At 39.3% G+C, this 15711-nt stretch overlaps 2 protein-coding genes and 1 pseudogene across 3 annotated transcripts; 2 read left to right on the top strand and 1 right to left on the bottom strand.

Annotated features, from left to right (window-relative positions):
• Positions 1-551: 551 nt before the first annotated feature.
• LOC131348068 (FAST kinase domain-containing protein 5, mitochondrial) lies at positions 552-4138 on the top strand. The gene is made up of 2 exons (XM_058382644.1): positions 552-673; positions 1048-4138. The coding sequence occupies exon 2, from the start codon at positions 1054-1056 to the stop codon at positions 3490-3492; it is 2439 nt and encodes an 812-aa protein (XP_058238627.1). The 5' UTR covers positions 552-673; positions 1048-1053; the 3' UTR covers positions 3493-4138.
• Positions 4139-4239: 101 nt separating this feature from the next.
• LOC131348071 (phosphoinositide-3-kinase-interacting protein 1-like) lies at positions 4240-8877 on the top strand (annotated as a pseudogene).
• Positions 8878-9445: 568 nt separating this feature from the next.
• Positions 9446-14017, bottom strand: rnf185 (ring finger protein 185). Of its 2 annotated transcripts, none has more exons than XM_058382650.1 (7): positions 13858-14017; positions 13190-13448; positions 13055-13073; positions 12859-12971; positions 12725-12779; positions 11065-11182; positions 9446-9862 (listed from the first exon to the last, which is right to left on the bottom strand). In XM_058382650.1, the coding sequence occupies exons 2-7, from the start codon at positions 13405-13407 to the stop codon at positions 9765-9767; spliced, it is 621 nt and encodes a 206-aa protein (XP_058238633.1). In that variant the 5' UTR covers positions 13408-13448; positions 13858-14017; the 3' UTR covers positions 9446-9764. The 2 variants fall into 2 exon arrangements, with proteins under 2 accessions (XP_058238633.1, XP_058238634.1); XM_058382651.1 differs by having other exon boundaries at positions 9446-9859.
• Between the last annotated feature and the right edge of the window lie 1694 nt (positions 14018-15711).

Here is a 15711-nt window from a genome sequence, read left to right as displayed (position 1 = left end):
ATACAAGATCATGTTATTGGTCAATAGGATTTATCTACATTTTTAGATTGAAACCCTGTTTAAGTAAACTAGCTCGAATACAAACACACTAATACATTAAACTAACTACAACTAAATAACAACAACAACAATACTACTACTACCAATAATAATAATAATAATAATAATAATAATAATAATAATGAGGATCTGCAGTCACCACATACCAAAAAATAAAATAATAATAATAATTTATTATTATTTCTGCATGTAGTATGCAGTGACGTGTTATTATTATTTAAACACTTTTACAGCTCGCTTATACGATATTTGTAGTCATTTTTGTAGTATTTTATTCCATATTTTATATTTGTAGTAGTGGTTCCATATTTCATCTATAATTTCCCACATAAAATTACTATTTTACTGAAACAGCGCTTCTGTAGCCGAGTTATTTATTCTGACAATATAGCCTTCATTTGCGTTCAAATATCATAACATCAGAAATAAACATGTAATTTGCAATAAAAGTGAAAAATTCCCCCGTCACACCGCCTGTTTGTCCAATAGCAGCCACCGTATCACGTGACCTGATGCATGGAGGCGCACATGTAGCGCGAGCTGACCTCGTCTAACATGGATCCGTGTTCTGTTGTGCGCGAGCCACTTTGACAGATCGAGACATACATGCTTAGTAAGTATATCTGTATTTATCTATATGTTTACGATGATTAGCAGAATGAATGATGACACCGCGATAGATAGATAACTAAGCACTGGGGAGGGAACAAGGTTAACTGAAATCGTCTTAATTCGAAGGATATGAGTTATTTTAATGAGCTTTGATGCAAATGAGAAGACAGGTATGGTCTTCCAAAACCAGTGTTATTATGAAGCCACTTATTATGATGCAAGCTGTCAAAGACATTAAAGAAGTTCGAATATCCTTTAGCATTTTTAGAAGAAATCAATTTATGCATAATTAAAATGATCTAAAATCTGGTTGTGACTGGTATAAGGATCGTCTCAGATTGAAAACATGGATCATATCTTCATTTTTCCCTTTAGAATTCGATGTGGATGTCTGCACGGTCACTGTGGCGTGGGGCAGCTACGCTGCGTGTATTCGCCCATTCACCATGTGGGCCAGTGCACAGAGCTCAACACCTCGCCTCAGACAGGAAACATGGAAATGTCCAGAAGGAGGAAAAGAGCCAAGAGCCACAGAGTACAGAAACTGTCCAGGGCTGCTCGCTGGTGTACAATCCCTCTGCTTACTACCAATCCAGAGCAGAGCGCTCTGCCGTCCAGAGAGGTTCAGAGAGACAAGAAACATCGCAGGCGGTCCCAAGTGCTGGGTTCAGACAGCAAAGTAGTCACTATATGATTGGTCCGTCGCGCAAATTATCCATCTCAAAAAACGACCAGCTCGGTTTTGCTTTTAATCGAGATGTCGCTGAGAAAGGGAATAAATTTTATTCACCTAAAGATGATGGATCCACGTATTTAAAAAGGGACACACGTGCCTTTCAGAGATGTAGGCCTGAGTACAGCATGATGACCTACGACGTGTCTCAGCGTCCACCTGCTATTCAGAACAAAGACGGCTTGTTACTGCTTCATAAAGCTGCCTTGATGAAAAACATTGATGCCTCAAATGTAGCTCATTTTATCTGCGAACTTGGCCGCTTGGAACCCGAACAGACTGTGATAATCAGAGGCAACACGCGGTTCTCCACGCTGCTGCGCTACAGTGTGGAGAACCTGGAAAACTTCACGCATCTGCAGCTGATTGAGGTTTTATGTGCCTTTGTGCGACTGGGACTGTCTCACCACCACAACATACTGGAATTGTACGAAGCTGAATTCAGCCGCCGGACCAGTGAGATGGAGCTACACCAGCTTCTACTCGTAGCTGACCTGTGGCGGTGCCTCGGACGCTCAGTCCCGCAGTACATAGAGAAATTGTGCGACTGCATGAGCAAGCATTTTAACCAGATGGGTCCACCGGAGCTGGTCCAGTTTGTGTATATACTAGGTGAAAGCAGACAGTGTCCTGCATTTGTCCTTCAGTGTATAGAAGGTATTATAATGCGGCATCTAGAAGATCTGAAGGGTGAAGAAGTGGGTGCTGTTTGCTTGGGTCTGTTTAAAACTCAGAATTCACTCTCAGAGAGAGCATTGCGCAGGCTTGTGGACCGAGCCTGTGTTGTAGTTAAGGAAATTAGTGACTTTGGCATTGTGAATGTGATGAAATTAATGAGATTCAGCCACCTGGACCACCTCCCTTGGTTGGAGATACTCAGCTCTGAAGTGCCCCGCCGTGCTCCACAGATGGCCATCCAGGGCTTAATGCACATCGCTTTGACCTGCTCTTCACTGCACTACCGTGATGACCGTGTCCTCCTGGCTGTAGCAAAACACCTACCCCAAGTACCATCTCAATACAGGAGCAAAGATGCTGCTAAGCTTCTGTGGGCGTTTGGCAACCTGGGTATCCTTCCCAGCCAGTGCCCCAGCTTTCACCCTCGACTCACAGAAGCCCTGCGTGACAGAGAGTCCGAATTCCGCAGCTACCCTGAACACCTCCTGACAGCCCTGCTTGGCTTGGCGTTTGTAGGTCAGTTCCCTCATGATTTGCTGAGTTTGGCTTTAAGCCCCGAATTCACAACCCATGTCACAGGATTGATAGATATGAAAAAGGATCTCTTCACTCTCGATGGAACGGTGGCGATTGAGCTACCTGGCTGGACCGGGCCACGGATGAATCCCTCTGTCCAGGTGGAGGTCACTAAACAGCTATGGGATTTTGCCCAGTCTGAACTGTGTCGGAAACCAGAGGTTCTTGAGGCAGAGTCTGTTCTCCAGGAACTGCTGGGAGGAAAGTTATACGTACACAAGCGAATGATCCTACCACATATGCGCTCAATTGACCTTGAAGTTCACTTGGATCCCAGTGGAAATCCTTTGCCTGTTGCAGCTGAGAACTATCACAGCCAATATAATACAGATAAGGAATCCTTTTGGCTTCTGAATTGGAAAGAAATGCACACAGGAGTAACCCTGACCGATGATCTGTTGATACAGCTGACTAGTGGCAAGAAACCAGCCATATCAACGTCTATGTCCCGTCAGCAACCAATTCTGCATCCTGTGGAGGCATCTACCAAAAGAGAAAGTATTCTGAGTGTGGGAGTTGACCTGACTGATGGCCTCCTGCATGCTATTACCAAGCCACAGGAGCATCCTTCCATTCCCGGCCATGCTACCTCAGTGCCAGCTGTTACTCGGCTTGCGGTTCAAGTGACCAGTAGAAACCATTATTGTTACAGGACACAACGGTTAACAGGGCTGTATGCGATGAAGAGGAGGCAGTTAGCTTTGGCAGGGTATACAGTAGTGGAGGTGGCACATTGGGAATGGTTCCCGCTTCTTCGACGCTCCCTTGCTGAGAGACTTGCTTACATGCACTGCAAAATTTTTAGTAGTTTTGACTCCAGAAAAAGGAAATGATTTCTAATAAGTTGTAATTTTTTAATTGTAATATATAAAAACTGAAAATAAAATGTAAAAAGCAGGATTCAATGCGTTTTGAGAATGAAAATGTACATCATTGTTAGATAGCTTTCCTTTCAAATATTATTATTATTATTAGTAGTAGTAGTAGTAATTTACCTCAGGATGTCTTACCTAAGCTAGTTTGCTGGAAAATTATAACTAGCTAGTTAGCAATCCCAGTTTGCTAGCTAATAATGGTGTAAACACTGCTAAAACTGAAAACATAAAACAGAAATAATATTATAAACAATTTTTATTTTAACAATCTTTTTTCCTCAGTTTTGGGCTTTGGGTGTTGTTGTTTTTTTATTTGTTTGTGACTCCTCAAAAGGTTAACTTTACATTTTGACATCTCCCCCCAAAATTAGCTTCAATTATGAACAAGGAAAAAGCAGCCACATAAATGCTATGAACGTAGTCTTTGGGTGACCAGAAGCCGTTTAAAGAATTGTATTTGGCGCCATCAGTTGGTCAGAAGAAATAAGGGAATAATATCTTTCTCAGGGGGAGAATTTTTTCATGACCCTACACTTTTTGGCACCTCTTCATTAAGAAAGAGGAGGCGAATACTACAGTACTGAGTGCCTCTTGTACGACGCTAAGACTCACTGATATTCCTTATATTAAAAATGACGGTTGGCGGTTTTTAACGGTCGTTGCTCGTGCGGTTTGAAAATTAATTAAAAAAAATAAATAAATAAAATGATCCCACGTGGATGCGCGTGCATGGTTTTGATACTCGCTGCTGGAGCGTCAGCCATTCGCGGTAAGTCTCATAGATATAAAGTGCGTTAGTTACGGTGTTTAATAGACCTTAAACTATCGAGTAGTGTTGTGGAGAATATTAGCAACGTATGGTTTTAAAAATTCAGATTAAAACGGATTTTTTTAAAGCATAAACTCATTCTTTAGTACTGAAGTAGTATATTTAAGGGTGTACATACTCTGACAGATATTTTTCCTGGAATACCTATAATATAAAACGTTTTAAGGTTAAAATAGTAGTCACACATTTTAAAGTGTTTTGTAGTTTATCATTCTCCATAAAAGTTTATTGGTTCATAGTTTTTTTACATGATTTATTGACATCATCGATTTGTAGTGGATTTACTCATTTTATTAACATGTAGCATGCTTACCATGGAGATCTTTATCATAATTCTTTATATTAATGCGAAATGCAGTTTGTAATTAGTTTCCAGACTTGTAATAAGATGTTAAGCTACCAGAAGTAAAGAAAAAAAAACATATATATTGGGTAATATTCTCTAAATGTGATATTTAATGATGGCGATATTAATATCCTCAGAAAACTTCTCTTGAGAAACATCCTCTCCGTCATAATATCTACCCAGAAGTGGACAGGTCACGACGAAACGCCTTCTCAAAACAATTTTTCCTGTTTATTTAAGAGAAAAGAAAATGCTACGACTAAACCTGGCAACTTTCCTGTGTCAGAAACCTGAATGTTATAGGTTTACCTTTGAAAGCACCAATAATTGGGAATTCTTTCAAAAGTACAAAATAAACAAAGTGAAAATAGTAAAAAAAAAAAAAAAAAAAAGTAAACATTTATTTAATATACTCAGTTATAAATGCAATTTTAAACTGGACAGAATAATAGGAATCTCTTCACAAATTTCATCCGAGGATATCGTTGTCTTGTTACAGGAAATCTAGGAATTGTTTTTTTCCTTTAAATACATTCGTGGATGCCAACATTTGGACTGAATTTACCTAATACATACTCTTTTTTTATGTTACACAATTGTGACGTTATCTTACAGTCATTACTTCATCCTCTAGAGTGCATTGAACTAACTGGAACCTCATATAAGGGGGATAAACAGATCAGCTCCTCGGGACAGAGCTGTTTAAACTGGTTAAATATAAGCATCGTGTACAACCTGAGCATCCACCTGAACTCTGACCCAGGTAAATGACTTTTACTATTTTTCTTTTGTTCGCTAGTGTAACGTGAATCATGAATTGCTGCCACGGGCGACTGAAAACTAGACCTGAGAACTTGCTGGTGTTTTATGAGGTTGAGGAGATGCTATTTCACTGTACCTAAAGTCAACACGCTCATCTCACCAAGCTTCACCAAGTGTGTGCAGCACAATATGAACACAACAGGCCCCAAATGCCAAGTTAGCACCCCTGTGTGACATTCAGAGAAGCAACTTATGTAGATATTCCACGTTTTTGTGTATGAAGTGTGCTGTTGCACTCGTCCTGCCATGCTGTATTGATCAGTGGGAAGGTTGGTATACAGATTCAAGATTCTTTTATTGTCACTATCCGGAGTATAGCAAAATTAGAGTAGTCCTTGCGGTGCAATTCTCTTATAATGTGGTGCAAACTATACATCTGTTTTTACAAATGAAATAATGAAATAAAATAAAAAAATGCAGTCAAGGCTATAGTGATAAATAAGGTGATTATTGTAATGATGTATACGCTATAAATAAGTATGTAAATAATATTTATATAGATATAAATTAGTTATTGCACAACAGTTGAACATAGGGATTGCATATAATAAGAGGGTATTAAAGTGTCACGGGATGTAAACATGTCAAGTAATGTGAAGTCCAGCTGAATGTAAACATACTGAGATACACTATATTACCAAAAAGGGACACCCCTTCAAATCAATGAATTCAGGTGTTGTTTTTCAGGGGGTTGGACTCGGACCCTTAGTTCCAGTGACAGGAACTCTTAATGGTTCAGCTTCATACCAAGACATTTTGGACAATTTCATGCTCTTTGTGGGAACTGTTTGGGGATGACCCCTTCCTGTTCCAACATGACTGCACACCAGTGACCAAAGCAAGGTCCATAAAGACATGGATGAGTGAGTTTGGTGTGGAGGAACTTGACTGCACAGAGTCCTGACCTCAACCCCATAGAACACCTTTGGGATAAATTACAGCGGAGACTGTGAGCCGGGCCAAAACTGGGACGTCTGCCTTTACATGCACATGAATGTAATATGGAGTTGTCCCGCCCTTTGCAGCTATAACAGCTTCAACTTCTCTGGGAAGGCTTTCCACAGGGTTTAGGAGTGTGTTTATGGGAATTTTTGACCGTTCCTCTAGAAGCATATTTGTGAGGTCAGGCACTGATGTTAGAAGACGAGAAGAGAGAAGGCAAGTCTCTACTCTAATTCATCCCAAAGGTGTTCTATCAGGTCAGGACCCTGTGCAGGCCAGTCATGTTCCTCCACACCAAACTCAATCATCCATGTCTTTATGGACCTTGCTTTGGTCACTGGTGTACAGTCATGTTGGAACAGGAAGGGGTCATCCCCAAACTGTTCCCACAAAGTTGGGAGCATGAAATTGTCCAAAATGTCTTGGTATGAAGCTGAAGCATTAAGAGTTCCTTTCACTGGAGCTAAGAGGCCGAGCCCAACCTCTGAAACACAACACCTGAACTCAGTGATTTGGAGGGGTGTCCTAAAAGTTTTGTGTTTAGAAAAATCCTGGCTCAGATTTTTTGCGATCCTTGAGTTTATGTGCATGAGTGTGTATGTTCACAAACCAGCAGCATTTAGCTCCTGTATGGTGCTGGGGTAGAAGCTGTTCTTAAGTCTACTGGTTCGTGAAGTGATGGACCTGAACCGTTTGCCAGAGGGCAGCAGTTGAAATAAGTGATGTCTAGTGTGAGAAGGGTCCTTTAGGATGTTTGCTGCCCTTTTGAGGCAGCGTGCTACAAATCCTGACTATAAAACATACTATTTATATCTGACTCAGGAGAATGGGATCACAGCTACTGCCGAAACCCAGATGCCTCTGACAAGCCATGGTGTTTTGTAGAAGCAGAGGGAGAGGGCGTTAAGAGACAAGACTGCATCTTAGAGACATGTCAAGGTATATAAAGTATACAGGTACACAGACAGCTGAGTGTTAGTCTTCTGACGAATGATTTCTCCTTGAATTTTTATATCACGACACATACAGTGAGAATATTAACCTGTTTGAAGCGGGACTATTGTTAGAAAAATGAAGTAAAGCCTTTAACTGCACTGTAGTATACATAATAAGTGTTAATTCTAGTTAGCACTTAAAAAGGACCAGGAACCAAGCTCAAGCGCTTAGCCATTTTTCTGCTGTATGTCTGACTAATTTACAGAACGGACAAAGCCTCCAAATGTCCGTCCAGCACTCAGCGAGAGCGTTGCGGTGAAACTCGGCCCTGGCTTGAGTAGGAGACCGAACCTTAGACCCAGGAAGAAAAATGACCCCGGAGCTCTGGGTATATCTATTGATTTCTCGATTTAAGTAACAGATTTATATACATGCGTACATACATACATCTAAGTGATAGATGAAATAGTTTCAGGATCTGTACCTGACTCTTTCAAAGTTTACTGCTGTTCTCTCCGCAGGCTACACGATAGCGGCTCTTCTCATGCTGATCATCATCGTGATGGGAGGAGGAATAGCTGTCATCTACTTCTATATGAAGTAAGTGGAAGGAGTAATTTTATTAATGTCTTATTATGGGCTTAATGTTATTAGGTGACACTCTTATTAATGTCTTATTAATGTTATTAGGTGACGTTCTTATTAATGAATTATTAATGTTATTAGGTGATGCTCTTATTAATGTCTTATTAATGTCTTATTAATGTTATCAGGCAAAGCTCTTATTAATGTCTTATTAATGCTATTCGGCGACACTCTTATTATTGTCTTATTAATGTTATTAGGCGACACTTTCATTAATGTTATCATCCTGATGATGAAGTGTTTTAGTTAACAGTAAATACTCTGACTCTAGGAGCCTGAAATTGAAGATGCAGCAGCAGCAGAGGGCCCATGAGCAGGAAATGCACCGGATCAACCTCCAGCAGTCGGCCTTCTACAACGCTGCCTGTGACCTCGCTGATGAGAACAGAGGACAGACGGATAAAGAAAAAACCTCTGAAATACGTTCAGCTACAGATGAGACAGAGAAGACAATAACATAGAGATAGACGAGTGATTTAGTGTCCTTCCTCTGAGAAGACTATTATGATGCTTTTTCAAACTGGATATTACACACTAATGAACATTAAGCTCGTCCGACTCAGTGCTAATACGATTTTTTGGTATTGAATCAACATGGCTCAGACCTCTAATCTTTTTCTAATGAACAGGAAACACAGTAGAGACGGGCGGCCTGGGCTGTGTCTCCTCGATATTATTTTGCTTCTTGAGCCACTACTCCCTTGTTTAGTCTGACGATAAAAAATGAGCAATTATGAAGTTTGTGTATTGTGTATGGTTTGGAGTATGGGAATAATAGTCAAACACAATACAGCTTAAAATATAAAATAGCTTGCAAATATTAGGAAACTCATGTAATAAGCATGCTAATTAAAATAGTTATATTTTTATTTATGGCTATTTTTGTAGTCCTACGATAACCTCTTTTTTTATTTCTTTTAGACATTTATATAATTTTTTAAACTCTTTTTTAGCTGTCCTTTAAATCCTCTCTTCTTTACACTAATACAAAAATATTGACTCTTTTTATGCACTTCATATGGTTTTGTTAGTTCTTGCACCATCTGCTGGTCATACAGTAGAACAGCTTGTAGCTGTACCCAAAAAAAACTATCAAATATTTTATGAAATTAAATATGATCAAGTTCTAACATAAGAGATGATTTAACTTGTCCCAGACATTTTACATCATTCAGTCTTACTAGATATGGGAGAAAAGTATGACTTTCTTTATTAAATTATTGTAATGTGTGTGGTATAAGAGGAATAAAACAATTCTGGACCAGCTGTTATTGTAGAAAAACAGTAACCATGTCCACAGTGACCATCACTGATTTATTTTCCAGTAATAGCACATGCTGTTCCTTATTTAATTTTGCGATCCAACTGCTGAAAATAACACCAAGAGATCGTAAGAGAAATAAGACTTTTATTTAAATGTACACGTGTGGGGGGAAAAAATCGAGAAGGGCTGAAAAACATTCCGAGAAATGACAATTTACAAGTATCAAAATCACAGCCGACATGCAGTCATGTCACACGCGTCATCGTGCACATCCTTCAAAGCATAAAAACAAACCGTTTATAAAACCAAGCGCAGGTCCAACGGCGTAATGGGGGGAAGAAATTAAACGTTTCCATTAGTGAAACTTCAGTAATCACTGTCTGTGGCTTAACCATCAGGTCCACGAAGAAGGCGCTGTTATCACATCCTGACCAGATCCTAACTGTTTACGCGATGAGAAGCCAAAACATTATGACGAGTGCCACAAACAGGAAGAGGCGGGACAGGAACTGCTCATCCATGTGCTGTGGTGTTCCCGGAGCTGCTGTAAAGACAAAGGAAATCATGCTGTGATATGATTTTTACAGGTTTCTTTATTCCATGTTGCAGATACACTGAGATTTCTCCAGCATGTCTGCACCCAATAATAACTTCAGGTGTTGTGCTGAAGTAGGAAAATAATCAACATGTGTGTTACTATAGAAACAATGATGTATTCAAGCAAACGATGTTTAGTATAAACCTACGATGGGAATTACTATAGCGGTCACTTTAGAAAACTAATCAACACCTTTTGACCAATCAGAACGGAGAATCCAACAGCACGCAGGTATACTGCGGTATAAAGCTGACCGGAGGAACAAAACCGCCAAGAGACGAAGGGAAAGATCTCCCAAAATTTCCATCATTTGTGTCCTAATTTCATTGGCTTTGTTCTCTTACACTCTTAAGAGTGCAACTGCAAATATACGCTCTCCCACAACACATTGAGTTTCAATAAAGGATACAGATGAGTGCAAAAGTTTGCATCTCTTTAGCAACAAGTCACTGCATGGGCTCAGCATGAGGTCAAGTCTTAAAATATTGTTGGGTCAGGATAAGGATTGTTTATCAGTGTTATGGATGTGGCACAATCAAATGAAGTAGTTCTGTAGTTCGGTCACACTCTAAATTAAAACATTTAGGTTAGTTAAAATAAGTATAAGCAAACTGTCTAAAAATTATAAAAAAAAAAGAAGCAAATAATACAGTATGTGCAAAAGGTTAAGCTATTTAGTCGCGCAAGAATGTATACAGACCAGCCATAACATTATGACCACCTGCATAATATCGTGGTGGTTTTTCTCTTGCTGTCAAAACAGCCCTGACCCGTCCTGCACGGTGTATTCTGACCCCTTTCTATCAGAACCAGCATTAACTTCTTCAGCAACTTGAGCAACAGTAGCTTATCTGTTGGATCGGATCACACGGGCCAGGCTTCGCTGACAAATGAAAATTAAATGTCATTTTTAAAACAAATAACTGAGCTGACTGTGCATCAATATTATATACAAATTGATTAAACGGAGTGATTTGACCAGCTATAACCATGGCGACTTTGAGAGATTTTAACTGATAGATTTGCCGTGACACCTTTTAGCTCAAATATGACATATCACTGATGAAAAAAAAGAGTTTTGTCCAAATGTCCAGCGTTATTGTGTTTACCGATGTTAAACGAGTGATTCAGTGGAATCGGTGTCGTACCTGGCGGTGGTCTTCCGTCGTTGATGTTGAACGCTGTGGCAAATATTCCAAAAGGAAACGCTCCAATACCGAAGGACATCTGAAAGCCGCCATCTCCAAAACCGAAACCTTGGAACCCCTGAAACATGAAGACCGATCTGAGCAAATGAGGAAGCAGATTCACTAAGTAATTAGAACACATACTAGAGATGTGTGTGTGAGCGTCTTTATGTGCTTTAAGTACATTTAAAACTATTATATTCAAGGCAATGTTCAGTTCGAGTTTGAGAAGCTGTTACATGATGAATAAATAGTATAAAAAGTTCAACTTAAAAATAGAGTTAGGTTCAATTTAAATTTTATATATACACACCAACCAGGCATAACATTATGACCACCTGCCTAATATCCCTTTTGCTGCCAAAACAGCCCTGCCCCGTCCTGCACTGTGTATTCTGACCCCTTTCTTAACATTAACTTTATCAACAGCATTAACTTTTTCAGCAATTTGAGCAACAGTAGCTCGTCTGTTGGATCGGATCACACGGGCCAGCCTTCACTCCCCACGTGCATCAATGAGCCTCGACCGCCCATGACCCTGTCACTGGTTCACCACTGTTCCTTCCTTGGACCACTTTTAATAGATACTGACCACTGCAGACCGGGAACACCCCACAAGAGCTGCAGTTTTGGAGATGCTCTGATCCAGTGGTCTAGCTGTCACAATTTTGCCCTTCATCAAACTCACTCAAATCCTTACACTTGTCCATTTTTTCTGCTTCTAACATCAGCTTTGAGGACAAAATGTTCACCTGCTGCCTAATATATCCCACCCACTAACAGGTGCCATGATGAGGAGATCATCAGTCTTATTCACTTCACCTCTCACTGCTCACAGTGTTATGGCTGATTGGTGTGTATATATATATATATATATATATATATATGTGTGTGTTAATTTGACTTGGTATCTTTTATATTTCTATTCTAGTCTGTGTATAAATAAACAACCACTTTAGCCTTGTACAGATTTTCCTTCATTATCAAAAAAATAGAATAGTCTATAATAGAATAAAATATATCATTATCTGTTATTTATTTTTTTTTAACACATTGTGCTTCTGGTTGTTTTAGATACATTTTGAAATCCAATACACTTCCTTTTCTTCCTTTTATAAAACATCATCATGGAGAAAGCAAACTTTTGCATTCAGAATTGTAGTTATTGCCACTAATTTAAGGTTTCCCACTTTACAGTGATCCTTATTTATTCAATTCTGCTATAGCTTAAAAGAAATGGCTTACAAAAGCCTTCAAGACAAAAGAAACGTGATGCAACCTCAAACGCCGGGTGTTGTCATTACCTGAGAGGGCGACAAAAGCCGCTTTCCCACCGCTCTCTTAGGAGACGCCTGTTAATGAGTCCCTTTGGGGGACGGCGTTTTTTTACTAATGAATTACTTACACACTGGCATTACACTAACTGCCTTCCCCATGTAATAGTTTCATCACATGCGGCTAGCGCAACCTGGCCTGAGGTGTTGCAAAGCTGCGCACGCAAACCTGACGACTGAGCTCGCGTGTCGAATTGTTAAACAAGAATAAACACAGGAAGTGCGTCACTCTCTGGCACTGATTTTACAGGAGGACATGTTTTTAAATCAGTAGTAAGTGCACTTACGCCACGATTTTCAGGCTCGGGTCTCTGGCCTTGTGGTCTGGGAGGAGTTCTCTCTCTGAAATCCCAAAAGGAGGACATTAGATGAATGCATGCGAAATAATTCTCTTCATTTATTGCTCATCGTGAATACTCACCTGGGATCCTGCTGACCCGTGCTGCCTCGTCCATACAGGGGGATCACTTTATCTCTGCTGATACCTGCTTTACATACCGGACACACCTGTCTGTTTGGCCTCGTTTCCAACCACTGCAACCAAAACAAGAATGGATTAGAGCCCAACAAGTGACAGATCCAGTTTTGTCTATAAAAGACGCTGACAGAAAACGTACCTGATGCAAGCAAGGCCAGCTGTGCAGCAGAAATCACGGCGTGGGTGCAATCGGAAAGAGAAACGGTTAATATCACAGTTATTATGAGTGCTTTAACACGTCACAGATCAGACATCTGCGTATGTATACGCTTACCAAAAGAGATGGCCACATAAGCTTATTACTGCGTCCTTGGAAGTGTCCAAGCAGATGTTACACTCAAACGTGCTGTCCTGGCTGCCGGTCTCTCCCTGTGTCTGGGTACTGGAGCCGGTCCCTGCGCTGTCTGTCGCCGAAGAGCTGGATGACTGGGTCTGAGGCTGAGGCTGAGCTTGAGGCTGAGGCTGAGAGGGATGAGGAGAGGCGCTGGCCATGCTGTCCTCTACTCAGGGCACAAGAGTGGACTCAGGATAGGCTATAGAAAGCAAATATGCATGTTTATGAAATAATTACACCAATAGCGGCATGCAATGATCAGAAACGCACCAGTGCTTTAGAGGCAGTGCATCAACATTACGTGCAAGCATTTATCATACCGTCGATATAAATAGCATGCATACTTGATTGCGTAATAGGATTACTATCCAGGAAGAGGTCATAATATCACTGCTAAAGATAGAAAATACTCAAAATAGATCAATAAATACATTCGTACTATTATTTTTTTTAAAGACGTGTCTTCGCTTTAACATACTCCCTGACGTCGCACTTTCTGCGCGAGTCCCCTTCAACGTTAGCTGGTGCTAGTTAGCCGCTCAGCTAGCGCATTCGTATAGCTGACCAACTTATAAAACGTATTAGACTCGTTAGATTAACAACCTTACCTTGAAACGTTTCATCCAACATAAACCTAACACGCAGGAGTGAAGATTTTATTCCCCCCGCCGGCTCTGATCCTTTCGGCTCGACTCATCAACACGACTCGAGCTGCACTTACAGCTGATTGCGTCAAGCGACAACCAGGAAGCTTGGGCACGTCCTTACGACCATGCGTCATACGCAACGTCGAGCTACGGCGTGACGCGTTTCAAATGGAGATTAATGCAATATGGAGTGCTCTACGAAGGGCTTGAACTACGTCTTAGATACGCCCTACATAGTTCACTTTGAAAGGAAGCAATAACGTATTTGGGATTCAACCAGTGCGTATGTTCTAGATGTAGTTTATTTATTTATTAAATTTCTTTAAAAAATGTATTTATTTATTTATTTTTATTTATTTATTTAATTAATTTTATTTCAATTTAATTTTATTATTTATTTATTTATTTATTTTGCAGAAATGTCTTTCAGTTGAAAAACACGAAATGGAGATTGAATACATATTTAATACATAAATACATAAATTCCGAATGAATACATATTTAAAATATTTAATAATTGAATTTTTTCAGTGTCTGTCGTAGTTTGTTTATCTGTTTCTTTGTTTGTTTGTTTAGCCATTTAGCAAAGTAATTTTTAGTAAGTAATCAAAAGCTATAGCTATTTGAATCCTGAACAAAAATGTATTTATTTGTTTGTTTGTTTGTTTGTTGCAAATACTTTTTGTTTATTTACCAACAAATAAATAATATTTAGTTTTATTTGTATTTATTTACATAAATATTTGTATACAATTATTTTAATATCATTATAATAATATTAAAAAACTATTATCTATATTATATTCTATTGTTATAATAAACACGTAAAAATTTTTTTAGTCCAGTTGTTTCCTTTTATTTTTTATAACACAAATGTGAGATTATTATCTCAGTGTGTTTAGATTTACATATTCACATCACATATTTACTGTTACATTAGTAATGTCACCTAACAAATATTTAATAAATTAAGCTTATAAGCATGTACTTAACTATTTACAGATCCATACAGTTGACATGGCTGTGAATCAGCAGAGTAATCATTTGTTAGTTTTCTTTTTCTTTCTTTCTTTATTTGTTGTAAATATCAGATCAGATCACCAGCTATGTGGTATATAGTTCGTTATGTGCTGTAGTTTGTGGTGTTTTTTTACTTTGCAAGTAGAACTCCTGACCCCCTGCAGTCTCCATGTCTTGTCCTGACGTGTAGGCCGGTCCTCCCCGTCGTCACGTCCTTTGATCTGATGTGTGAGGAAATGGTCATTTGGGATTTAGTTAAAAGATGACAAGCTGTGATGTGAGAAAAGGGACTGGGGGTGGGTCGGGGGGGTGGAGTGTGTCTGATGTTAGGGCTTCATTGCAGGGTGGAAGGGTGTGCTGCGTCTTTTACCACTTGGGTGTTAGTGAATTCCCTGGGCATTACATGGCTTTTGTTGGCTTTTTCTTTTAGGTAGCTGCTTCACTATTAACTCACATCACTAAGGCTTAATGTGTGTAATGTTAGCAAATCTGACTGTGTGAAGTACGATGCATTGTGAGTTGTTCATAAAAAATATGGAACAATGATTTGGATTTAACTAACACCAGTTATCAGATATTCTATCATATACAGCTTCAGATAAATGCATTGAACAACATGCAACAAATTCAGGATCATCTTATTTGTGCTGAAGTATGCATGTGCGTATGTACGTATATATAACACAAGAATTTCCCTTATGGTATCAATAAAGTCTATCTATCTATCTATCTATCTATCTATCTATCTATCTATCTATCTATCTATCTATCTATCTATCTATCTATCTATCTATC

This window comes from Hemibagrus wyckioides, linkage group LG28 (assembly GCF_019097595.1).
Source record: "Hemibagrus wyckioides isolate EC202008001 linkage group LG28, SWU_Hwy_1.0, whole genome shotgun sequence".
In the NCBI taxonomy this organism is placed as follows: Eukaryota; Metazoa; Chordata; class Actinopteri; order Siluriformes; family Bagridae; genus Hemibagrus; species Hemibagrus wyckioides.
The sequence above is the reverse complement of the archived record's forward strand: the minus strand, read 5'-3'. Positions and strand labels throughout refer to the sequence as shown.